General features: G+C 67.6%; 1 protein-coding gene across 1 annotated transcript in view; it reads left to right on the plus strand.

Moving 5' to 3' along the window:
* The first annotated feature begins 6 nt into the window (after positions 1-6).
* GPC1 (glypican 1) overlaps positions 7-25,055 on the plus strand; it is a 27,071-nt gene continuing 2,022 nt past the window's right edge. The window contains exons 1-8 of the mRNA XM_040232001.1: positions 7-272; positions 20,244-20,402; positions 22,177-22,568; positions 23,118-23,283; positions 23,970-24,100; positions 24,181-24,300; positions 24,386-24,519; positions 24,853-25,028. Of these exons, the coding sequence (XP_040087935.1) occupies positions 107-272; positions 20,244-20,402; positions 22,177-22,568; positions 23,118-23,283; positions 23,970-24,100; positions 24,181-24,300; positions 24,386-24,519; positions 24,853-25,028 (1,444 nt within the window). The 5' untranslated portion in view covers positions 7-106. The remainder of the gene's footprint in view (positions 273-20,243; positions 20,403-22,176; positions 22,569-23,117; positions 23,284-23,969; positions 24,101-24,180; positions 24,301-24,385; positions 24,520-24,852; positions 25,029-25,055) is intronic.

Genomic DNA, 25,055 nt, shown 5'->3' on the forward strand with positions numbered 1-25,055 from the left:
GGCCGCCGGCGCCTCCGGACCGCCAGCCGAGTGCGCGGGGACCTTGGCTCTGCCCTTCGCGGGCGGGGGCTGCGCGGGCCCGGCCGGGGGCGCCGCCGGCACCGCCATGGAGCTCCGGGCCCGAGGCTGGTGGCTGCTGTACGCGGTCGCCGTGCTGGTCGCCTGCGCTCGCGGGGACCCTGCCAGCAAGAGTCGGAGCTGCGGGGAAGTGCGCCAGATCTACGGGGCCAAGGGCTTCAGCCTGAGCGATGTGCCCCAGGCGGAGATCTCGGGTGAGTGACCCGCGCGCCCGGAGCGCCGCTGCGCCCCCTCCTCTCTCCCGCCCTGCGCCGCCGCGCCCCGCGCCGCCCTCCCGCCGCCCGGGTCTCCTCCACTCCGCCCGGCCTTCCCCGGCCGCCGACGCGCACTGGCCCCTTCCCCGCGGAGCTGTCCTCGCCGCGCAGCCAACGGGGCGCTCCCCGACCCGGCGAGTCCTCCAGGGCAGCTTGGGCTGAGCCGCTGAGTCGGCCGTGGGCGCGCAGACGACCGCGGCCGTGGACTCGGGACTCCCCCGGGGCCGTGCGGTCCTTCCCCGGAGGCTCCTGGGGTCGGCCCGGGGGTTCCCGGGGGTCCCCAGCAGAGACATCCTCGGGGCCCCGGCGAGGCAGGGAGCGAGCTGTGCGCTTGGGGAGGGGCGAGGGCCGGGGCGGACGGGCGCGACCTCGGCCAGCGGGAGCGGAACCCCGCCTCGCAGGGACTGCTGCCTGGGGAACTTGTGCTCGCCTGGCGCCCCGGGCCGCCTCCGGCGGGGAGTTCAGCTGCAGGTGGTCGGCGCCTTGGATCCCGCCCAGGGGCCGTGCCGTTTCTTTGTAAGAGCAGCGCCGTCGCAGGCGGCCTGGGCCCTGCAGCTGCCCGCAGTCCTGCACACCCTCCTGCGGGCCTCGGAGGAGCCGTAGGGACCGGAGCGGGGGTGAGGGGGAAGCGCGGAGTCTGCGGAGCTCGCAGACACTCCCCCCACCCCCAGGCTCCTTCCTCAAGCTGCAAACATGTCCAGAGCTGCACCGGGCGTGCACGGCGGTGCAGGGTTCCCGGGACCGGGGTGGAGGGGGGCGGCCGGGAGCAGAGCTCCAGGCTCCTGCCCTGGGGGACGCCTCCCAAGCCGGGGCGGGGGGTGGAGGTGGGGAGCAGGGAGAGACCACACTCAAGTGGTCACACGGGGGACGGGAAAGGACCGCAGCCACAGGAATTCTGAATGAGAGGGGAGAGTGAGGGCTGCGTCCATGGCCGGGCCTGGCTGGGGAACGGGAGGTGGGGGGCAGCCAGGCCCTTGACCCCTGCCCCCAGGAGGGCAGAACCCACAGAACACTGCCTGGGCTCCTTGACAGCCCCCTGCCCGGGGCTCTGGAGATCCCCACTCTCAAGTCCCCCAGGCAGGCCTTCCCGTGCTTCTGCTGACAGAGACCTGCCGTGGATCGTCAGCGCTGCCTCCTCCCTTGGAGGGGCAATTTTGGTGGGTGCGTCTGGGCACTCGGGACCAGCACAAGACACCCTGCACAGTCGGTTCAGGCTCTCCCCCGACCCTGCCCCATGCAGGGGCCGGAGGCCTGGAAATGCTTGGCCTTTTGGGTGAATCCCGGAGCCCCAGGGTCTCCCAGCCCGTCTTGGCTGGCACCCCCCAAGACCCCTGGACTCCACAGCCCTCCCTCAGAAGCCCACTCCCACGCGGCCTTTGTGTCCTTGGGGGCCATCCCACTCTCGATCGCATCCACAGGCCTCTGTCCCAGTTAGGCCGAGACACAGAGTGGCAGAGTTTGGGCAGCCGCCAAGGGCTGGGAGCGCGGCGGGCAGGCTGGGGAAGGCAAGGCGGGTTGGCGGCCGGCCTCCTTGGACTGCAGGGTGCAGGCGCTTCAGGGCCCGGGCCTGGCAAAGCGCGCTGCTGGGCGTGTGATGGGGGACTTTGCAACTGGGGAGCGTGGTGCCAGCCGCGGCTCCGGGTGCCGCCCTCACGGGGCCTCCCTGCCTGGACTCCCTGTGACTCCTCCGCCCCAGCTCCCGGGGGTCCTGTGGCTGCACCCCGCCACCCTGAGTGCCCCGCAGGGCCCAGGCACCGAGAGGAGTGCCAGCGCCACGTGGGGTGAAGGAAGCAGGGTGACCTCCCGGGGCAGCGGCCGGCCCTGTACGCTCCTCCTGCTCCGGCAGCTTGGTGCGGCTCCGCGGGCCGGGCGCCCCCTGGTGGCCGCTTGGCGGCACGACGCTCTCCTGGAGCCGGGCCTTCCGTGTTGAGTCTTGGGGGCCGGTGGGTGGACTCCTCTGGCCTGGGGATCCCGCGGGGATGGGCGCCTGAGTTGGCTGGTGGGGTGGAGGCTCCGTGTTTCCCAGGACTGGAGGGGAGGGAGGGCAGCCCTGGGCCTGTGGGCGACCTTTCCAGCCTCCACCTCCCCAGGGGGTAGAAACTCCGTGGGCTCACGAAAGAGGGGTCGTCAGAGCACGAGGGGCTTCTGTTTGTGACGTATGTAGTTTTTTGGATGGACAGCCAGGCTCAGCCAGGCTGAGGAGGGCAGTCATCCCATTTTACAGGTGGGCCTCCCCCCAGCCAGAGCCCTGCGTAGAAAGTGAGAGGGAGCCGCCCCTCAACCTCAATCCGCCTGCAACGTCTGGGAAAAGCCCAGCCCCAGGCTGCATCTCACTCACAGGACATACACACACTCATACATGCATGCACGCACACATACACACACGTGTGTATACATGCGATGCACATGTACACACCTGCACACCCGTGCACACATACATGTGCGAGCACACGCACGCACGTGCACACGCATATGATACACGTGCACACATCCGTGTGTACAGGTACCTGTGGTCTCTCTGCCTTCCCCTAGGGGCTTGCTCCCGGGGCACCTGCTGGCTCTCCTGACCCTTTGATGCCACGGTTCATCAGGATCTCTCTGACCCTTCGCTAGGGTCCTGGGGGCAGAGGCCCATCTGTCTGTTCTGTTCTCTGCGGCAGCCGCAGAACCTCGCCCAGTTCCTGGCACGGAGTCGGTTCTCAGTCCACACCCACACACGTCCCACTTTATGCCCGGCCACGGTGGGGGCCGTGGGAGGCGGAGGGCCGGGCTAAGGAGGAAGGACCTGGCTGTCCGGCTTTGGGGTTGGAGGTCAGAGGGGAGCCCAGCGCTGTCAGCAGCTCCTCGGCTCTGGGACCCCAGCTGGCCAGGGCCCCCCAGCAGGGGCCACCGCTCAGGCCTCCCAGCAGAAACCATTGCTTCTCCGTGCCACCTGCCCAAGGCTGTCGCTCGGCCATAGTCAGCGGGCCTCGCACAGACTGCCTGGTGCCCAGCCCACCCGCAGACCAGACAGTACTCATCCCGCCCTGTTGAGAGGGCAGAGGCCCAGGGGCCTGCCCTGGGTCGCCAGGTGGTCTCCAGCCTCCTCTGAGCCGCTGCTCTGGCTCCTCACCCCTGGAACCGCTGCGGTTTCATCATCCCCAGCCTGAGGACAAGGCTGGAGGGCGGGGGAAGAAGGGTGGGGGCCCAGGGGAGCCAGGAGCCGACAGGCCACCGCATGATGCGACGGTCTGGGCCCCCGCTGGAGCCCCGGCACGCCGCCGCGCTTCCCGGAGGGGCAGGGAGTCCTCCCTGGGCCTGGGTGCAAAGGCCAGCCCTGTTGCGGCACCCACCCGCCGCCACCTGGGCTCTCCGGGCCCCCGTTTCTCCACGTGTGACAACGGACACAGTCAGGACCGCCCCGAAGGCCACGGGGGGAGAGCGCGCCGGCCCTGTGCGCTCTGGGGGCTGCTTCCAGCCCTGGAGCCCACGCGGGCCCTTCCAGCAGTGCTGTCTAGCAGGTGGAAGTGCCGTCCTGCCCCAGACTCGGGGGTCACTCCCCAGGACCATCTGGCGGGTGCAGGGGGTGGGGGGGTCTGGACCTGACTCAGGGGTCCCTCCCCAGGACTGTCTGGCGGGTGCGGGGGGTGGGGGGGGTCTGGACCTGACTCAGGGGTCACTCCCCAGGAGTGTCTGGCGGTGCAGTGGGTGGGGTGCCTGGACCTGACTCGGGTCACTCCCCGGGACCGTCCGGCGAGTGCAATGGTGGGGCCTGGACCTGACTCAGGGGTTGGTACCCGAGGCCAAGAAGCCCCGCCACTTCTCCAGCTCCACACTCCCCCACTGGGCGCTCAGGTCCAGAGCCCAGTGTTCTAACCCCCAGGCCCGTGGCACTAACGGCTGAGCAGTGCTCGGCTCCGGGCTTCTGGACGTCTCACGCCACCCCAGCCTGGAGGCCTGCCCTGGGGCCTCACGGCCCAGGCCTTGCTGGGCTGCCAGCTGCCCTCTCCGAAGCTCCCCCAGTCCCAGCCCCCCTCTCAGACCGGAAGCCTCTGCACTGATCCCTCCCAGGGGCCTCTGTGCCCCTCCCTCACTGGGCTGACGGCGGCCCAGCCTTGCCCACAGGTGCACCCCTGGCCAGTCCAGGCGCCCTTCCAGTGAAGGCCCGCCGCCCCTGCCCTGCTCAGGAGAGCTCCTCCAGGGGCGTGACCCTTGGTGTGCCCCGAGGGTAGCACGGCTGTGACCCTCGGGGCAGGCCTGGAGTGTCCCCAGCACCACAGCAAGCCAGGTTCCCCGGCAGTCACGGGGATGTCCTGTCCAGGGTGGGTGACTCCGGAGGGCTGGCCAGAGGTCCCAGTAAACTGGCCCCGTGCTGGCCCTAGTTAGGAACAGCGTGAGCCTGAGGTGGACAGGCCTCCTGGCAGAGGGGCTGGGGCACGCTGGCCCGGCGGTAGGCGGACCCCGGAGCCGGGGAGGGGAGCACAGAGTGGGTGTGGGTGCACTGGGCCTGTGCTCGGACCCCCAGAGACGGGCACGGGTGTCTGCCCGGCCAGGCCAGGCCAGGGGGACAGGCCTCGCCAGGTCAGGTCGGGTCCCAGCCAGGACTCGCCCCCTGGAGAGATGCCGGCTGGCTCTCCCCGAGGCCTCAGCTTATTTCTGGAGCATTTCAGACCAGGGCTCAGGACCAGGCCCGTGCCTGGTGCCTGCCCTGACCACATCCAGCCACCAGGCTGGTCCTGTGGGGCCAGGCCCCTGCCCACATTCAGGTGGGGCTCCAGTGCAGGGCCACCCACCCTGTGCCGGCGGGCAGCCTTCTCATTGCGCGCCTCCAGGAACAGGCCTGGGCAGGAGCCCCGAGCTGCCTGCAGCCTCTGGGCAGGGCTGATTCCGGCGGGGTGGGAGCCGCGGCTGTCCGCTCTCTCCCCCTGTGGGGTGGGGGGTGCTGGCCTGTCCTCCCTGCCGTGGCCTCTACCCTGGGGGTACAGCCGGGCCTCCCACTCTCCTGACTATTCTTGCTCCGGCCTCGGGTGCAGGGGCACCCTGGATGTGAGGGGTGTGGACCTGCTCCGCTGGCAGGAAGCGTGGGAGCCTGGGCAGGTCGGGGAGCTCCTGCGGGGCCAAGCCAGCCTCAGCCCACCTGCGTCTGCCTGTGGCCTCGGCGTCGGCTCCCACTGTCCTGGCACACACGCGCCCTCCCGCAGGCTGGCCCCCCGGCCCACCCGAACCAGCGTCCCTCGGGGGCGTGGTTCCCGGCGTCCCGAGCGCCCCCCACCCGGCTCTGGGGGCTCTCTGCCCGCCAGGGTGCTCCCCAGACCGGACAGCCTCAGCAGTGAGATCTCTGGGCACTGGCTGCATGGTGCCAGGCTGGGCTGGGCACTGGGACCCTGGCACGAAGCCACTTCCCCAGGGCTGCCCATGGAGATGCCCAGGCTAGGCGGCTCCATGGTAGGGGGCTGTGGTCTTGAAGTGAGGGAGCTGAAAGTCCGAGATCTACGTGGTTCCTCCCAAGACTGTACAGGAAGACTTGTTCGGGTCTCCTCTGCTTCGGGAGGTGGTGGGCGACCCCTGGTCTAGGGGGTCTCCGCTTCGTCTTTACAAGGCCTGTGCCAGCCTGCGTCCAGATTCCACCTTATGGAAATAAGGACACCAGTCCCATCAAGTTAGGAGTAGAGCAGTTACGTCTGCCGGAGAAGGCAGTGACATGCCACTCCAGTACTCTTGCCTGGAAAATCCCATGGATGGAGGAGCCTGGTGGGCTGCAGTCCATGGGGTTGTGAAGAGTCGGACACGACTGAGCAACTTCACTTTCACTTTTCACTTTCATGCATTGGAGAAGGAAATGTCAACCCACTCCAGTGTTCTTGCCTGGAGAATCCCAGGGACGGGGGAGCCTCGTGGGCTGCCGTCTGTGGGGTCGCACAGAGTCAGACACAACTGAAGTGACTTAGCAGCAGCAGCAGCAGTTACATCTGCAGAGACCCCACACTCAAACGAGGCCCCATCCTTGGGTCCAAGGGTTTGATGTGTGGACTAGGGACAAGATTCAGTCAAGGTCAGGGGCGCTTCCCATCCAGTGAGCAGGGCTCCTGGGCTCTGGGTGTTCCGTGGGGGGTTGGGGGCTCCCTGGGCCAGGGCCTCAGTGCAGCTGACAGGGTGAGGGGGTTAGGCCACCCTTAGCTCGCTCCTCAGTGCCACTGGCCCGCAAGCGTCTCAGGAAGTGGCCAGGGCCCTCCCTGCCCCCGTGGGCCTGAACGTCTCCATCGAAATCGGGTGGTGGGTAGGGAGCAGGGTCCTCTGCCTCTGACCTTCCCGATTTGCTGAGGCGTTTCCCTGGTGGCAGGGACCACCCAGAACCTGGTGGTCAGTGAGGGCCCAGCGTGAAGACCTCCACAGTAGGCAGAGCCACCAGGCTGGGACCATCGTGACTCAGTGGTGCTGGTTTGTGTGGACAGGCTTGGGGTTCCCGCCGACGCGTGGGAGGCCCTGGGAGGGGATACAGCATGTGGGGCTGGAGTGAGTGGGGGGGGGGCGGGGCGGGAGTGAGTGTGTATAGGGGGCTGGCTCCTGGCTCCGCTCCGGAGGACCCAGGCTGTTCCCTTGTGCTGAACGCTCCTGGGTTCTGGAGGCTTGGCCGGGTGACAGGACAGCCCCGGGGGCTTCCCCACGCGCTGTCCCCCGACCCCGTCCCGATCTCAGCCTCACAGAGGCCCAGAGCCCCGCCCACCGCCCCCGCCACAGCTGGAAGGAGGGGCCCTGGGCGGCTAGCGGGGACGGCCAGAGCTCTGGGAGGCTGTGCTGTGCCAGGCCCCGGGCCCCGCAGGCGGATGGGGTGAGCACAGCCAGGCCTGGGGCCGAGAGGAGGACGAGGCCGGAGCTGGCCACACAGGAGGCCCTGCGGAAGCACCGGCTCCGGGCCCTGCCTTCTGCAGCCCGTCTACCCACCAGGTGCCCACGAGCCAGGCCAGGCCCGGGTTCATGGCCCTGCCTCCTTCCTCCACTCCCTGGCCTCTGCGCAGCCCTTGCCTGGCAACCAGTCCCGCCCAGCCTTCCGGAGCTGGTAGGTTAGGGGGCTTGCAGGGCAGGCCGAGTGCCACCTGGTCCAACTGCTTAGTGGGTCGGGGAGGAAACTGGGTCCCAGCGAGAGGTCCCCACTGCTCAGGGCCCTGTCCCTGGAGCGGCTGCCCCCCCATGGCCTCCCTGCCCTGGCCTCACTGTGCCCCCGGTGTGTGGTGTGGGCACCAACGGGGTGCCCCAGAAGGGAGCAGGTTAGGGGCGTGGCCATCACGCAGGCCCCGCGGGGGCGCTGGGCACGTGTTCCAGGTTGCAGGGCGTGGTTGGTCAGAGGATGGAGCTGGGGGTGAGGTCACGAGCCCCTCGCACCCGCCCTGGCAGACTCCAAGGACCGACTTCTCCAAGGCTGGGGGGCAGGTGGCCAGTCCCAGGTAGGGCCGGGGCCAGCAGAGGAGCGGGGCCCATGAGACCCCCGAGTGGACCCGGGCCGCAGGACAGCCTCCTGAAGTCAGAGCTGGTCCTGCTGACGGTGCCTGAGGTTCGAGCCCCACCCAACCAGGAAGTTCTGGCAAGAGGCGAGAACCCTCACCCTCCCACCCATCCATCCTTCACCGCTCCGCACACACCCGTAAGCCACGGGCCCCCTCCACGGGGTCAGGGTCTAGTGAGCTGGGGCTGTGAGGCCCCCCAACCCCCACAGTCCAGGGCCCGGCCATCAGCGGCTGTACCCCGCGCCTGTGTGCCCGACTGTTGGCCTGGGGCGCGTGTGACCACAGTCACACCCTCAGTTAGCCCGGCGGCCTGAGGGGTAGGTCGGCACGTCTCCCTCCCACGTGGGCAGCCAGCCCTGGACAAGTGCCGCTGTGCCTCCCCAGGGGCGATGTTCCTTAGGCTCACTGTCAGCCCAGGAGCCTGTGGCGGCCCACACACACCTTGGGGCACCTTCCCCAGCACCGAGGACACTGTCTGACCCTGGCAGTGGCCGTCCAGGCTCATCCCCTGTGTCTAAGCACATCCTGGGCGCCCAGGGCTGCCTGCAGCACCCTGAGCCCCTGTGCTGAGCCACGTGCTGTGTGTCCTGGAGCGATGGGGCTCTGGGTGCCCATCCAGGCTCTGGGCCGCAGGGAGTACCTCCCACCATCTGTGACTGCCCACAGACCCCCTGCGGCACGGGTTACGCCCCCTGCCATAGGGCTGGCCCAGGCGTTCATGCCCGCCTCCCGTTGGCTGCAGAGTTAGGGACACACTGGACCCACAGTCGTATTTTAGAGGCCCCACCATCCCCAACCCCCTCCCTTGGCCTGGCAGTGGCTGTCCCCAGGGCACTCGGGCGCCATGGTGACCTCTCTTCAAGTGACATAACACCCAGGTGACCTCCCTGTCACTGTATTTGGGGGCTGGGGGGTCACTGGTGCAGCTGTGGGTCAGACACACAGCTGACCGCCCTCCCCCCAGGGTACAGCGGTGTCCCCAGCCAGGAGCAGTTCCCTGGGGCCATGTTTGGTCATCACAGTGGGCAGGGCAGGGGACAAGGAGACCAGGGCCCCCGTGGAGTACAGGTCACTCCTGAACAGGTCAAGGGGCGGCTTCCAGAAACACCGGTCGCACCTCACGGGAAGCACTTGAAACACAGCTCTAGACGGGACGCAGTCAGTGGCCAGGGGAGCTGAGCGGAGGGCGCAGCCCTCTGCTTAGGGCCAGGACAGGCTTCCGGGTTGGGGTGGATTCAGCTCTAGAAAGATCGGCGAACTGTGGTGGACAGATTCAGGTGTCATGGCAGGTCATTTGAAGCTGGGGTCCTTAACCAGGGTGCCCAGGGGAAGCCCAGGCTTAGAAATCCAGGAGTTCACGAACTTGACTGAGAAAGACAGTACAGTCTTTTTTTCTTGCCTGGAGAATCCCATGGACAGTTTTGCTTACCTTTAGCCAGAATTTAGCCCCTCTTGTCACTATGAACAAGGTGGCGATGGCATTCTGGAATCCGGGCCTCGCTCACCGTGGACTGCTGGGTCCCCTGCCCCTTTGCTTCTGGAGTCCGGGGCTCGCTCACTGTGGACTGCTGGGTCCCCCTGCCCCTTTACTTCTCGAGCAGATGTCTCCACGTGCCGCTTCCACTCACGCAGCTTCACATTCCTGGTAGGTGTCAGCCAGCTCGCAGGCACCGCCTTGCTTGCCCGTTTATCACATTTCAAGTCACGTCACCACACCTGCGGCTTCCTTCACTACCGCCTGCATAATCTTTTCTTTCCTAAGCGTTATTCTGAGAAAGGGTCTGCGGGCTTCAGTGGACAGTCAAGGGCACAGAGGAAGGAGGCCTCTGCGTGGTGGGCTGGACCCTCAGGTGGGTCCTGGTGGGGCCCTGTCTGTTCCAGGAGAGCCTGTGGGCCAGGGTTGGGGGTGTGGGGCACACAGATCAGTCCAGTCCTTTGGAGAGTCCTTGAGCTCCTACTGCGTGCCCGGCACTGTCCTTGGTGCTGAAACGCAGCCACAGTGCTCTCTCTGCAGGCACTGGGCGGCTGTCAGAGGGCTCTGCCGGCCGTGGTGACCACATGTTACTTTGTAAGTTACAAGTAGAGAGCCTGTGCAGGGTCAGATGGATACATGTGGTGCGCAAGCTTCACACTGGCAAAGAGCCCGCGTGCCAGTGCAGGAGGCATGAGAGGCCCAGGTTCGACCCTCGGGTGGGGAAGAGCCCCTGGAGGAGGGCATGGCAACCCACTGCAGCATTCTCGCCTGGAGAATCCCATGGGCAGAGGAGCCTGGCAGGCTGTGGTCCCTGCGGTCGCACAGAGTCACACACGACTGAGCGACTCAGCACACACATGTGGTGTGCCATCACATACACTCCCCAACCTTGACTGTAAGCAAAGACCTCTCCTAGCCTGGGGTGGCCCGGGGCCCCACGCTGCACGACCACTCCTGCTGAGAGCCGTGGTCGCCGTGGTCTTCCTGCCCTGTCCTCCCTGGGGACTTGAGAGGCTCGTGTGGCCACAGCTCCCCTCCCAGCCCAAGGGCCCTGCGCTGCCCGTGCAGGACTCTTGTCCTGGGTGGATCGCCCACCCCCAGCTGTTCCTGGTGCACGGAGCCCAGCCCCCAGCCCCTCTGCTATCTGGAGTTTCCAGCTGGAGGCCAGGGGTTGTGGGTGCACTTGGCGTGCAGGGTCAGAGACGGAGGAGGAAGATCCTGAGGCTGGGCACCCAGAGGGGGACACGGGACCACTCTGAGGAGGGTGGGCGCTGCCCACAGGGCTCCGAAGGAGGCGGCCTGCTGGGCTAATGGGCAAAGCCCCTTTCCCGGCCCAGTGGCCATTCCCAGTGGCCGATGTCTTAGGAAAGACGTGGGGCCGTAGCAGAGGCTAAAACCCAGCTGCCCGGACCCAGCCATCCTGCCAGGGTTCAAGCCCAGCTCCATGCTCAAGCGCTGTGTGACCTTGAGCCATTACTGAACCTTTCTGAGCCTCAGAATGCCTCTCTGTGTAACGGGGATGGTAGCAGCGCCTGCCACGTGGAGTGGCTGTGAGCCTGGGTTCTCGTGTGGCACGCACAGCACAGGGCAGCCAGGGTGCACGTGTGTCGTGGGGGCGTCACGTCAGGGTGCACCTGTTGGAGAGGCAGGCCCAGCCTGTGTCCAGAGGCGGGGAGACTGCCTGCTGGGGGTGAGGCAGGTCGGCCTATACTGGCCAGGCCTCGGGGCCCTGCTGGGGGTCAGCGGGGTGCGGGCTGGAGGCGAGGGACTGCCTGCTGGGGGTCAGTGGGGTGCGAGCGGGAGGCAGGTCTCCCCGTCGCCGCCACCACGTCCTGGGCGGCGCCGTCTCTTGGTGTCTCTGCTCCCACTTGGCTGGTCCAGAGAAGCTAGGAATTTCAAGAAGCGTCAGCTCTGGGTCCCCCAGGAGGAGCAGCCCTCATTGTAGGAGGATCCCTCCCACCCCCCGCTCTCCCGCCAAGCCCAGGGCCAGCCAAGAGGGCTCCTGGCGCAACCTTGAGGGCGGCAGCTGGCTTTCAGAAAGGGGTCCAGCAGAGTCTCAGAGGGCGCTGCAGAGAGACGGGAGGCGGTGGTGGGGAGAGGTGCCCATAGGACCTTGCTCATGGTCAGCCCATGGCCAGCCTCGGGCCCTGGCGGCCCACGTCAGAGGAGGCCTGTCCTTGCCCAGCTTACTGGAGCTGACCCCTGCCCTTTTGGGGGATGGGGTTGTCTGCCCCAGGAATCCCGGCTGCCCCGGGCGGGGCCATCCTACCTCTGCCTGGTGGATGTGGCTGGACAGAGTGGGGACCGAGACCCTGGGTGCCTGGGGGTCCAGATTCCCTGCCGACCTGGAGACCGTCTCTGACAGATGCTTCAGCTTGACCGTCCCTGAGGAGCTGAGCTGGAGAAGTCAGGAAGCAGGCGGGTCCCACCTTCCCACCTGCCCCCAGGAACCAGAGGAGGCCAGGGTCCCACCTCTGGGGAGCCGGGCAAGCAGCAAGTGCTGGGCTCAGTTGACTGCCCAGTGCTGGGAGCCCTCTGCGTGTCAGCTTGTGGAGACCCTTTCCAGTGGCCGTCCCAGCCTCAGCCCCTCCTGGGTGCGGGTGGGGTGGCTGCTGGCCCTGCACGCTCCTGCCGGTGTCCTGGGTCACTGAAGGAATGGTGCAGCCAGCGGGGTGGCCAGGCCTGTGTCTGGTGAGGCCCACTCTGCCCTCATCTTCCAGAGGCTGGTGGGCCCCTGGGTGCCCGGGACATTCATCTCCTCCCCTTCAGTGAAGACAGGGAGGCCTGTGGGCCGGTAGAAGGAGGCAGGGTTAGGCAGCAGGTCTGAGCCATCGAGCGAGTCTCAGACCCCTCCAGCCTCAGTCTTCTCATCTGTAAGATGGGGATAATTCTATCTTCCTGTTGACAGAGACGGTGAGGCCGATCATTCTCCAAGGAGGCTGGGGGCTGTGGGAGGGTAGGCCCCCTCTGACGCCAACCTCCCTGCTTCTGCTGCTCGGCTGGGCGGGGTCTGGGGGCCCCAGAAACGATTACACATGTGTGCACACCCACACGTGGTGGGGAGCATGGCTTCTCCCCACACCCCACAAAGGACTGCCAGATTTAGCAGATAAAACTACTGGAGGCCTGTTTAATAAATTGGTATTTTCAGGTAGTTAATCATTTGAGGGCATGTATCTTGAATATTTAAATTTCAAATAAATAACTAATGTGTTCTTAGGATAAAAATCTCCACATATGTAGTGCAAGTATGTCCCAGATATTGGGGAGGGGGCTTTGAGTGCTTTTTTGTGGTGAAATATACATAATAAAGTTTCCCACCGTGACGATTTTAAGTGTATGTCCGGTGGCACTGCGGGCACCGACGCTTGTGCAGCTGACCCCACCAACCATTTGCAGAGCTTTCATCTTCCCCCTGCTCTGTACCCATTGAACACCCCCCACCCCCCTCAGTCCCTGCTCATCACCATGCCGCTTCTGTCTCTAGGGGCCCTCACTAAAGTGGAATCCTAAGTGTCGTTTTGAGCCTGGCTTTCAGGCTCCGCCCCTTGTCTCGGGGTTGACCCACACTGAGGCGTGCCGGTGCTCCGTGACACCCTAAGGCTGCGTGGCGTCTGTCCCCTCGTCTGGCTGGCCCCCCATTGTGTTTATCACTTCACTGGGCAGTGAAGTGGACGCCTGGGCTCTTTCCACCATTTGGCCTTCTGCCTAAAGCTGCTGTGCACAGGGGTGGACAAAATTGCATTCAGGTCCTTGCTGTCAATGCTTTGGGGCCAGATACTTTCATTCTGGAAAATAATGCATCGTTGATCTGAAATGCACATATAGCTGTGTCCTGACCGTATCTCTGCCCCACCCCAATGGTGCCTTCAGGGCTGGGCTCGGAAGCGCCCATGCGCGGCAGGGAGGTGGGCCATGCTGTGCCTGGAGGTGCTGCCTGGGTGGCGATGCTGAGTCAGCACCGGGGTGGGGGGGCACCCCACCTGCTCCTGCCCGGGGCCCTCCAGGTGGGCGGGCCACGGGTGACCGGCTCGGTGGCAGAGCGTGTTGGCTCCTGCCTCGGCCTCCGCCCTCCTACTCAGGAATTCCCCTGGGACTGGAATCAAGGGCGGCCTTGCGCTGGGAGAGGCGGGGAGGCCCAGGTCCTTCCGGGTCCTGTGCAGCAGTCCGGGCTGAGTGCCCTGGGCCCGTGGCTCGAGCTCCCTGAGTGGCTCCGACAGGAAGAACCGGAGGGGACAGTCATGAGTGTGAAAGGACCCTCGGACCATGCAGGCCCCCCGTGCGCGCTGCACCTCCTCGGGGGGTGGCGGGGCCCCTGGAGGAATGAGGGGGTCCTCGTGGGTGGTGGAAGCGCCCCGCCACGCCCCTCTCATCAGCAGGGAGCGCCTGCTCTGGGGAGGGTCGGGTCAGGGCTGTGCTGGCTCTCCAGTGGAGGTGGAGGCCCGAGGCTGCAGGTTTCCAGCTGCGCTGGAGCCCAGCCCCATCTCCCGGCATGCTGGCACGGCCCAGAGAGTCTCTCTTTGGACACAGGTACCTGAGCACCAGGTCCAGCTTGGGCATGGGCAGAGCGGCTCTCCGGCTGCCAGGCAGGGTGGCCAGGCAGGAAGCCCCCACCGAGGCCGCTCATGCTCCGAGAGGTCAGAGGCTGGGCAGGCGCTTTGGCCCAGAGGAACCTGGAAGGCTTCCTGGACGAAGGGCTAGAAGAATGGGTCTTGAAAGAAAAAGTAGGGCAAAGGGGAGGGTGTGTGCGACCTGGGGGGCTGGAGGAAGCAGCAGGTCAGATGGGGCGCCAGCAGGGGCGCTGTGACCTTGGACTTAGCTGCCAGGTTTCCTGGGGAGCGGCTGGGTTGAGGGGGTTGGTGAGCAGCTGAACCCATTTGTCCGCTCCGTCTTCATTACTGGGCGTGGCTGGGGACAACTCCTGTCCCCGAAGGCCCCTGCACTGGCACCGGGGTCTGCTGTGTTCTGGCCCAGCTGGGGGGCTGTGTCCACCGCCTTTCCGGGGTCGACAGGCCAGCGTGGGGCCTTTGTGAGGAACCTGCTGAGAGGGCCCTGGGACTGCAGCACCCGCTTCTGCTATTCTGGAATCACCCGGGCAGACGCGGCAGACGGGGCCAGCACCAGTCCATCTCCTGGGCTGCTCCCGGCCCAGAGGTTGGGTGGTCAGGCGAGGGAGATGGGAGAGCCATAGGGAGCCCATGTTCCCAGGACCCCTGTCAGGGACGGGTCTGCAGCATCTCGAGTGAGTGCCCTCTGCAGCCTGGCCTGGGCCAAAGATGAGTGAGCTGCACGGAGCTTGCCCTGGTAGGCGAGGCTTCTGAGGGACACCTCACTCCCAGGCCCTGAAAGGACCCCCCGCCCTGCAGCGGGGCCTGGGCTCATGGGCAGAGCAGACACCCCTTAATCCTCAGTTTATCCTGAGGCCTCAGTGTGAGCCGTGGACCCTGAAGCACTGTGGGAAGGCCAGTGGGAGGGGGCCTGGCCCCTCAGCCAGAGCTGGGTCCAGGCCCACATCCAGGGGGGCCTACCGCCCCACCAAGGCAGCCTCCAAGGCCAGTGCCCACTGGCAGGGTGGCCTGCTCAGGGGTCTCCAAGCAGAAAGCAGGCCACAGGGAGCAGCCTTGTGAGCTGCCTTGGGGAGCCCCCTTGCTCCAGGACCTTGGGTGCTTTGGGCTGCCCTGGAGAGGCCACTCTGCTGAGAGCTGCCTATCCAGCAGGTCTCTGCGCAGGCCAGCTTAGGGGGGTCCCGGGCTTGCGGCGCTGCGGGGAGGCGGGCCTTGGCGGGCAGGCCCTGCAGTGGGTCTGGCTTGTGCTGTGCAGCCGGGACCAGGGCTGGGGCTGCAGGGAGTGGCGGGGATGGGGGAGAGCCAGCCACGGTGACCGCCTAGGCATGTGGGAGGGGGACCCAGGAGGAGGTGGGGACTGGGCCGGAGCAGGGTGTGGCTAGGCGGGGGCCTTATATTTCGCAGGGGTAGCAGACAGGACGTTAGGATGCAGACCAGGATCACCGACTCAAGACTACGGGCGGGTAGAGAGTGCGAGTGGCTGATGGTGGCCTTTGAGCGCCCAGCGTAGGGCTCTGGTCGTTGTCATGGGGAGGGGGCTCGCTGGCAGGGGGCTGCCATGCTCCTTGGGGAGCGAGCTGGCGCCCGCCTCGCATCCCCATGCCGGGAGGAGCCCCGTGGGGCAAGAGCCAGGCGGAGGCCCGGGCCGCGAGAAGCTCTGGGGCTGAGTGCGGCCGCTGCGGTTTCCGGGCGAAGGGGGCGGCGCGGGGCGGGGGCTGCGGGAGGAGGCGGCGCCGCGCGGGGAGCCGCGGTCCCGGACCGTGCGCGCCCGTGCTGCGCGGGGCTGCGCGGGGCGGCGGCCGCCAGTGCGTCCCACTCTGCTGCGCTTCCGCTCGCCCGCTCGGCCGCCTCTTCCGGGTGGACCCGACCTCCACGCACCAGCGCCCGGAGTCGCACGCCGCCTGCCGGAACCGCCGCCGCCGAAAAGGGGGTTCGGGCTAAGCCCGGGGGTTGGCATCCAAGCGCGGGGACCCGCCGGCGCCCTGCACCGTCTCCGTCGCCGTCGCCCGCGTCCCTCCGGACTTCCATCCCCGGGCGCGTCACCCCCACCCTTCCTACTGATCCTCCTCGTCGCTCACTCTGCTGCCTCCATCGCCATCGCCCAGACCCCACCTTCAGTCCGGCCTGCCCCACCTTCGCCTCCAGCGCAAGCCCCTCGCCGTCTCCGTGTGCGCCCCATCGGGCCCCGTCCTCACCGCGCCCATCCGTCCCCCACCTTCGCCGCGTTCCCACGCCCTCCTCCGCTGCCTCCTCGCCACCCCTCCCCGCTCCTGCCGCAGCCCCCTCCTGCAGCAAGCCCCCCTTCCTCCTCCATCAAGCCCGTTCCCCTCTCCTTCGCTCTCGGTAGCCCCCGTGTGCGCCCCGCCTGCCGCCCCCAGCCAGGCCCGCCTCGCCCACTGCGGCAAGCCCCTTCCCCGCCAATCGCAGCGCCCCCGGCCCCCCTCCTGCAGCGCGGCCCCCCTCCCCTCGGCGCTGCCGCGCCCACTGCGCCAGCGCCCGCTCCTCGCTGCGCCAGGAGCGCGGCCGCCTCTCCAGACCGCGCCGGCTGCGGCTCCGCGCGTGCGGCCCTCTGTCCCTGACCGGCAGCCGCTGAAGCCCTGGCGCTCGGTCTTTGTCCCGCCGCTCGCGCTGCCGCCCCGGGGCAGCGGGGTCCCGGACGGGCCGGAGGGACGGACCCCTCCCGCCCAGCGCCGGGGTGTCGCAGGCGACACCCCTGGGTTTCGGGTTCCCGCCGGTGACGGAGGCGCGGCAGCGGCGGCTGCGGGCCGGCTCGGTGATGCTGGCAGGTGGCCGGAATGGTGGAGGGGCTTGGGGCCGGCGGTGAGGTGCTCCGAGGGGGATAGGGGAGCGGGGCGGGGGCGGTTGCGGGGTCTGTTGCCGCGTTAGGAACCGGAGAGGGTGGCGGTTGAAAAGCCGTGTCCGCGGTGGGTCTTTGGCTGGGCCCCGGGTGGACCCCAGCCCTCAGGGCTGACCCTGCCGCAGACGGAAGCCGGGGACAGACGCCTCTGCGGTGGGAGGTGGGGCGGGGTGAGGAAATGCAAAAAGGCGTCCTGGGGCTCCCATGGTGGGCAGTGCCCAGGGGACCCGGGGTTGCTTGTCCGGTGCCTCCCCACCATGTCCAGGCTGGTGGACGTGCCCCCGGGGGTCCTGCAGCCCATCGGAGCAGGAGTGGGCACGGACAGTCGTCCAGAGAAGGGTCTGCAGCTCGGGGAAAGGCTCTGCCCACCCCGCCCCTCCGCAGGAGGCCTGCGGGGTCCAGGGCAGAGTGGAAGGGCGGGGTGGCCAGGGGCCCCTCCCTGCTCTCCCAGCCCCAGCCTCCCCTCTGGTGTTTGGGGGCCCTGGTGCCCGGAGCTGCCCTCATAACTGTGTTCCAAGGGGTCTGGGGAGGCTGGCTGTCCCTCTGAATCAGCCAGCGCATCCTGGAGGTGGCTGGGGGAGCTGGTGCCTAGCACCCAATCGAGCCTTCAGACGCTGGTGCCACAGGCGGTCTGCGTGCTCCTGTGTGAGGCGCAGAAGCTTCTGGAGAGATGGGCTTGGCCTGGCGCCATCTTCCCGCTGCAGTCTCCTTGGGAGAGTTCCCGGGCACCAGTCAGGACTGCTGGGCTGGGCCGGCACAGATATGCGCTCTGTCCAGCCTAGGAGGCGAGGACCACCGCTGGCATGGGGTCTTGGGCTCCAGTGCTGGGGTCACAGAGCTGGTGGGGGTGAGGAGGGCTGTGGGCATGTGTGTAGGTGGCAGGAGGCGTGAGCCTCAAAGATGTTGAAGCCGTAGTGATGGGACCTAGCACCGAGGAGCAGGAGTCTGGGGGAGCTCCGGGAGGTCTGAATATGGGGGGCTGGCTACGCAGTCTGCTTGCTGTCAGCAAGGGGAGGACCAGCTGTGGGCTCAGGAAGCGAGTGTGGGTGTTTCAGCCTGGGAAGGGCAGCGGGGGGGATTCGGAAACGTGGGGGTGGGGCACAGAGGTGGGGGAGAAAACCCAGCATGAAACAGCCCTGCCCTCTCACACCCCCCAAAAACCTGGATCACGAAAGGAGGTGTCACAAAGAGGGAGACTTCTAGAAGGATCTAGGCGGCTCTCGAAAGAGCAGCAGCTGCTGAGAAAAACCGGAGGGGCCGTTGTGGATTAGGCTGGGGTGTGGGGTCGGTGCAGGTGGGAGGGGTCAGCGGGCAGAGGGGGCAAGCTGATGTTTCCCACTGGGGATGGGAGGGGCCGGAAGGGGGAAAGCGGTAATGAGAGGGGTGGACTGGGCAGCTCTAAGGTGGACGGGAAGCCAGCTGCGCCCCCACCTGGCCCAAGGACCCCTCCCCACTCTCCAGGCGTTTAGCCGAGAAGAGGTGGGGTTTGGGGATGGAGATTTGAAATGATGGGAAGAGAATTGCATCCGTCTGCCTTGCACACCTCCAGGGACCCGGAGCTCATGCCCTCCTCACACCGGCAGACCCCCCCCCCACCCCCCCCCCTTACTATTTGGCCAAGATGGTGGGGGGAGCAGGCCTGCTGTGCAGGAAGGCGCCCTGCAGAGTCTGCCCTCTGCCCGGCAGGTGTCCCAACCCCCAGGTGACGCCGGGGCACGGGTCCTGACCACCGGCCACCACGTCCACCCCACAGCGGCTCGGGGCGCCTCGGCCCAGCCCGCCCGGGGCCCCAGGCCGGCGCCCAGGCTCTGGCTCCGTGTCTTCACTCCCGTGTGTGTCCACCGAGGGAGGGAGGGACGGGGGCTGTGCTGGGGCGGCCGGGAAAGCGCAGGCGCCCGGGCGGCTGGACGAGGTGGCAGGGCAGGGGCCAGGCCTGGCAGCTCCCTCCCAGCTGTGGGCAGTGCCCAGGAGCCCCTCCAAGCCCACCCAGAGGGGACTTCCTGTGTGTCCTGGATCAGGGGTCGGGGGAGGGGGTTGGGTTCACCAGGGGATTAGGAAGGTTGGGGAGGGGAGACAGCCTTGCCAGCCTGGGACGCTGCCCCCAAAACCTAGCCTGTGGCGCAAGTGCTTAGGTGCTGGCAGCCTGCAGCCCCCTGCCCACCCACCACTGCCTGGCCCCTGCCGCCGGCCCCCAGCTCACCCGCCCACGGGGCTGGTGGTCACAGGCAGCAGGGAGGCTCAGGCCCTTCTGACTGGGTGCACAGCCTCCGGCACCCGGGAGATGGCCAGTCTCTGCCAGCTGGCCTCAAGGAGACCCCAGGCTCGCTGTCCTACACCACCACCACCACCCCCGCTGTGAAGGGCCAGGCCCAGGTCAGAGTCCGCAACAGCCGAGAGGAGGAGGAATCGGAGGAACCGAGCGGTCTGGTGCCTCCTCTGGTTCCGGCCCCCCTGCCGGCTGGTGCCTGCTCACCCCCACCCCACTCCTGCCCCAGAAGCTCTGCTGCTCAGACCAGGTGCCCAGGCCCCCAGCCCCAGCCCCACATGGCCTCCGTCCAGGCCGGACCCCTGAGACCACTCCACTCTGCCACCCCAGGCCGGCACAGGAGGGAGCCTCCTCCTGCACTGCTCAGACAGGAACCATGACCTGTGCGGGGTGGGCCATGGCGGGCTGGGAGCCAGGGGTGGGCTGAGGCAGCCCAGGGGGTGTGGGGCCTGAAATCGGACAGCCTGAGCCGCTTGGCCCTTCACTGTGTAACTTTGGACACGAAACCTAACCTCAGCCAGCCTGTTTCCTGGTCTGCAAAGTGGGTTCACAGCACCCACTCAAAACCCGGACCGGCACATTTTGAAAGGTGCGCCCTGCACCACAGGGGCCACCAGGCCAGCCTCAGTGCTGCCCTGGCGCTGCCGTGAGCTGGGCCACCGGGAGCCAGTGCGTGGGCAGCAGCAGGGGCCGGTGGGGGCCCTGAGGGGCCTAGGTATGTCCTGCCGAGCGGGGCAGGGCTCACAGCAGGGCCCCATTGGACATGCGTCCCGCTTGTCCTGACGAGAGGCCCCTGCCTCTGGCCAGCCCAGAGCTGTGGGTGGGCAGCCCCTCAGCCTGCAGGGCTGCCCGCCCTCAGTGGGCCGGCGCCCCGCGCTGCTGTGGGGGAGGCTGGGGCTGTCCTGCCCCTCAGGGGTCCTCTCATCCACCTGCCCTCAGCCTGGACACGGGGAAGGGCTGCCAGCAGTCCTGGACGCCTCTCGCCCTCCTCCATGAACCTGGAGTCTGGCGGGGCACCGCCCACCCACAGGCCCTGCGGCCTCTGTGCTGAGTTCAGGAGTTGAGCTGAGCTGCTCCGGGCACCTGGGACACCTCTTCACGTGGATGGGGGCAGGGAGAGGGGCTGGGAGCGGCACCCCACACCCCTGCTCTGGCTCTCAGCCTCCCCACCCCCAGGGGCTGCCTCCCCCCGGCGACCCCCCCCCCCGCCGCGCCCCCCCCCCCCCCCCCCCCCCCGCGCTCTCCCTCACGCCAGCCCCTCCCCACAGGCGAGCATCTGCGCATCTGCCCCCAGGGCTACACCTGCTGCACTAGTGAGATGGAGGGGAACCTGGCCAACCGCAGCCGCGCCGAGCTGGAGACGGCGCTCCTGGAGGGCAGCCGGGCGCTGCAAGCCACGCTGGCCGCCCAGCAGCGGGGCTTTGACGGTGAGCAGGCTCGGGGCCGCGGACACTCGCGGCGGGGGTGGGCCAGAGCTGGCGCGTTAGCAGATCACCTGCGGTTCTCTTCATCTGCTCGGAGAGCCAGCGTGCCTGTCCCGTCAGCCCTCCAGAGGGGATCCTCCGCCTTCAGGTGGCTCCCCGGCACCCAGAGCTCTCCCAGCGTCTGCCAGGGACCGGCCTGAGGCGGGCCACCAGGCTCTGGAGCTGGGAGCTCTGCGTGAGGACCACAGGGCAGGGCGAGTGGGGGCCCATGGTGTGGTCCTGGTGTTTCCGGGGCAGCCGTGTGTGGGTCAGCGGTTCCCTCCAGGCTTGGCCGTCACATGTGGGGCCACTCGGTGACGTTTACAGTGGGCCCCTCGGGGGGGGGCGGGGGCCCCCGGAAGCAGCTGAGCTGCTGTCAGAGCCTGCACGTCACCCACGCAGGACCCTCATCTGTGTTAGAAGCAACCCTTCACCTGCTTCCCGTCCCACCTGGGCCCCCCCCCTGCATGCCACCTCCCACCCCAGCCCCACCTCTGCACCTGGTCCAGCCACCCTAGGTCTCCTGAGCAGCCCTCCCCGGGCCGCCCAGCGCAGGGGGCCCTGGTCTGAAGCACTCCAGGCCCTGAGCCCAGCGGGCCCACGCTGGCTGTGTTCCAGGCTGCAGCCACCGGGGCCATCATCTCCTGAGGATGGGGGGCAGGGCAGGGGGCCGGGCATGCGCATGGTGGCCCCATGACCACCCCATGTGCTGCTGGGCTGGTCGTGAGCTGTGGACAGCCTGTCTGGAGGCCAGGCTGGGGTGGGGGCCAGGCCACCAGAGGGTACAGGAATATGGACTTGCTGCTTCCTCCCACAGCCCCCACCCAGCCAGGGCTGCGCCAGGGTCTCCTGCCCAAAGCCCTGGGTGGGGCGGATGTGGGCACTGGTCCGGGGGCCACAGGCCTGACATCTCCACAGCCTCAGAGCAGAGCTGAGCTGGCCTGGACGCCCGAGGGTGGGTCTGGGTGGTGAGGGGTGGCCACAGCTTGTGAGGCTGCATCTGCGTGGGAGGGCGGTGTGCCCTGTCCCCTGCAGTCTCCCTGCTGAGAGGAGGAGGATGTGGGGGCCCCGGTTCTCAGCACATAGGGCAGAAGCATTTCCCCCAAACCCCTGGGGTCTGCTGCCCACACTCACCCCGCACCTCCACAGCCCTGTCTGGACTCTGGACATGTCCTGAGGGCTGCAGGGGGCCCTCTCCAGACCACCTGGCAGGCCAGCTTCCAGAACCAGATGGAGCGCCGCGTAGATAGGCAGATGGGCAGGAAGCCCAGGAGAAGCCCAGGAGAGCCCCAGAGACCCGCGAGGTGGAGGGTGGACAGAGACACACAGTGGGGGACTCAAGACTCCCCAGGATGGGGGGCTGGCTGGGTGACAGTGGAGGGAGGAAGGAGAGCTGCTGGGAAGGAGAGCAGGTGAGGGGCTCCCAGGGCCTTCCCCCTGTGGGTCCCACCCCAACTCTGCACCTTCCTGCCCCCAGAAGCAGTCCCTTCTAGGTGCTCGCGTGGGGCTCAGGTCAGAAATAGATGCTGGACACTGCAGTCCCCAGGCCAGGAGGGGGAGTGCTCAGGACCCCATGGGGGCCGGCATCCAGGGCCCCCACAGGTTCTGATGGCTCAAGAGCACCGGGGGTGGGGGGGTCGCCGGTGGAGCCCCCAGGAGTGCTGGTCAGGGCTGCCGCAGCACGTGGGGTGGGCAGGGGGCCCCGGAAGGCCTCACACCCACCTCCCCCCATGCCCAGATCACTTCCAGCGCCTGTTGAACGACTCAGAGCGCGCGCTGCAGGAGGCCTTCCCGGGCGCCTTCGGAGAGCTGTACACACAGAACGCCAAGGCCTTCCGCGACCTGTACGCCGAGCTGCGCCTCTACTACGGCGGCGCCAACCTGCATCTGCAGGAGACGCTGGCCGAGTTCTGGGCACGCCTGCTCGAGCGCCTCTTCCGGCAGCTGCACCCGCAGCTGTTGCTGCCTGACGACTACCTGGACTGCCTGGGCAAGCAGGCCGAGCCGCTGCGGCCCTTCGGCGAGGCCCCCCGCGAGCTGCGCCTGCGTGCCACCCGCGCCTTCGTGGCGGCGCGCGCCTTCGTGCAGGGCCTGGGCGTGGCCGGCGACGTGGTGCGCAAGGTGGCCAAGGTGCGCGCCGCGGGCCCGCCCCCTGCCACGCCCCTGCCCGCGGGAGGGTTGTGGGACCCGGGTTGTCGGAGCGGGAAGGGGAGGGGCCTGGGGCTGGACGCCCCGGGAGGCTCTAGGGGTCAGGTGGACGGGACATGAGAGGGCTGCGCGCTCCCAGGCGGAGCGGCAGAGTGAGGTGTCCGGTCTGGGAGGGCATAAACGTCAGACCCCTACGGGGCTGGGCAGAACCCACCTCTCCACCCCCACCTCCCCAGCGAGGGCCCTCAGTAAGTCGCCCCGGCCTCGGTGTTCCCGCTTCCCTGGGGAGGTTTCGTGACCGCAGTGTTCCTGGGGGAGTCCCAGCACGGTGACCGGACTGGTTGGACTGAGTGCGCACCGCCCCCGCCCCTGCCGGGCCGCAGGCCTGCTTGGTTATCTGGGAGGACACTGTGCCCCAGAAAAGGCCCCACCACGGTGGGGCAGACCTGGACACCCTGAGTCGCGCCCGGGGCTCCCGCCGGGGGTGAGCACGTGCTGTGGCTTCGGGGTCAGACTGCCTTGGCCCTGCAGGTGCCCCTGAGCCCCGAGTGCTCGCGGGCCGTCATGAAGCTGGTGTACTGCGCCCACTGCCTGGGGGTGCCTGGCGCCCGGCCCTGCCCCGACTACTGCCGCAACGTGCTCAAGGGCTGCCTAGCCAACCAGGCCGACCTGGACGCCGAGTGGAGGAACCTTCTGGGTGAGCCCCCACTGCCGCGACCGCCCTCGGGCCTGGCCTTCAGAGTGGGTGGTCCCTGAGGCTGGGGGGCAGGGTTCCCTCTGAATCTCCCAAAGGAAGGTACCATGGCCAGCTGCCCGGGAGGGCGCCCTGGGGGCCAGGTTCCTGTCCTTGCCCACTGAGCGAGCACGCCGAGGTGTACACGTGAGACGCACGCAGGGTGACCCATGCATGAATTACCGTGGGCGTTGCTGCCAGGGGTGAGCCGGCTGGCATGTGCAGACGTGAGGTGGGTCACCAGACACAGGCGCCAACACGCTTGTACTCGTGTGTGCATCTGCTTGTGTGAGCTGAGCCAACACGCATCCGTATCGACCTCTGTGGTGACACAGGCCAGCACACATGCACGCTGAAACACACACTAACGTGGACATGTGATGGCATAATGCAAATGTTGTGAGACGTGAGGTGACTTGTGCACACAGTGGGCCAGGTGTACACATATGTGCTGACAGGTGGAAGCTTAGACACACACGCTCAACCTATACACGCGTGCCAACACATACAGGAGCTCACGTGTAGGTGGGCTGGCCTGCAGTGAGCAGACACGCAGAAATACTGCGGGCTGACATGCCTGTGAGCAGCACAGCCATGGGCCAGCGTGTGGCCATGCAAAGTACCCCGTGTTTCTGTTCACGCTGGGCCAGACTCCATGGTGCTCATCACGGACAAGTTCTGGGGCCCGTCGGGTGCGGAGAGTGTCATCGGCGGCGTGCACTACTGGCTGGCAGAGGCCGTCAATGCCCTCCAGGACAACAGTGACACGCTCACGGCCAAGGTGCGGCAGGTGGGGAGCAGGGGGCAGGGGGGGCCCGGATGCGGCCTCGCGCCCGTCAGGACCCCTACGTGCTCCCCCAGGTCATCCAGGGCTGCGGGAACCCCAAGGTGAACCCCCAGGGCCCTGGCCCCAAGGAGAAGTGGCCCCGGGGCAAGCTGGCGCTGCAGGAGAGGCCGCCCGCGGGCACGCTGCAGAAGCTGGTGAGTGGCCTCTGCTGGGCAGGCCCGGGTGGAGAGGGCGGGGAAGGCTGGCAGGGGCGTCTGATGGCCTGACCACTGCCCGCAGGTCTCCGAAGCCAAGGCACAGCTCCGAGACGCTCAGGACTTCTGGATCAGCCTCCCGGGGACTCTGTGCAGCGAGAAGCTGGCTATGAGCTCAGCCAGTGACGAGCGCTGCTGGAATGGGATGGCCAAGGGCCGGTGAGTGTCCCACCGCTCTGGCCCCTCGGCTTGTCCGTGGCCCCGGGTGTGTCATGCCCTGCACCAAGTCTGACGTGGGACACCCCGTGGGACCCAGAGCCGGGACGAGGGCCAGGTCCCCACCGCGCACACACACTCAGTGCTTCCACGCTCTGCTGCAGGGGCCTGTGTGGGCTCCTGGCAGCCCTTGAAGGCCTCGGGAGCTGGGCGAGGGGGGTCTCAGACTTGCCACTACCCTGACTAGAGGAGCGGGGGCTGGATGGGTGTTGCTGGAGCCAGGCCCCTTTGTGGGGAGCAGGACAGTGACCCAGGGCTTGTCTTTCTGGTCTCCAGGTACCTCCCCGAGGTGATGGGTGATGGCCTGGCCAATCAAATCAATAACCCCGAGGTGGAGGTGGACATCACCAAGCCCGACATGACCATCCGCCAGCAGATCATGCAGCTGAAGATCATGACCAACCGCCTGCGCGGCGCCTATAACGGCAACGACCTGGACTTCCAGGACGCCAGTGAGGGCGGGAGGGGGAGCGGGGCCC

This window comes from Oryx dammah, unplaced genomic scaffold, assembly GCF_014754425.2.
Source record: "Oryx dammah isolate SB20612 unplaced genomic scaffold, SCBI_Odam_1.1 HiC_scaffold_28, whole genome shotgun sequence".
NCBI classification, from domain to species: domain Eukaryota; kingdom Metazoa; phylum Chordata; class Mammalia; order Artiodactyla; family Bovidae; genus Oryx; species Oryx dammah.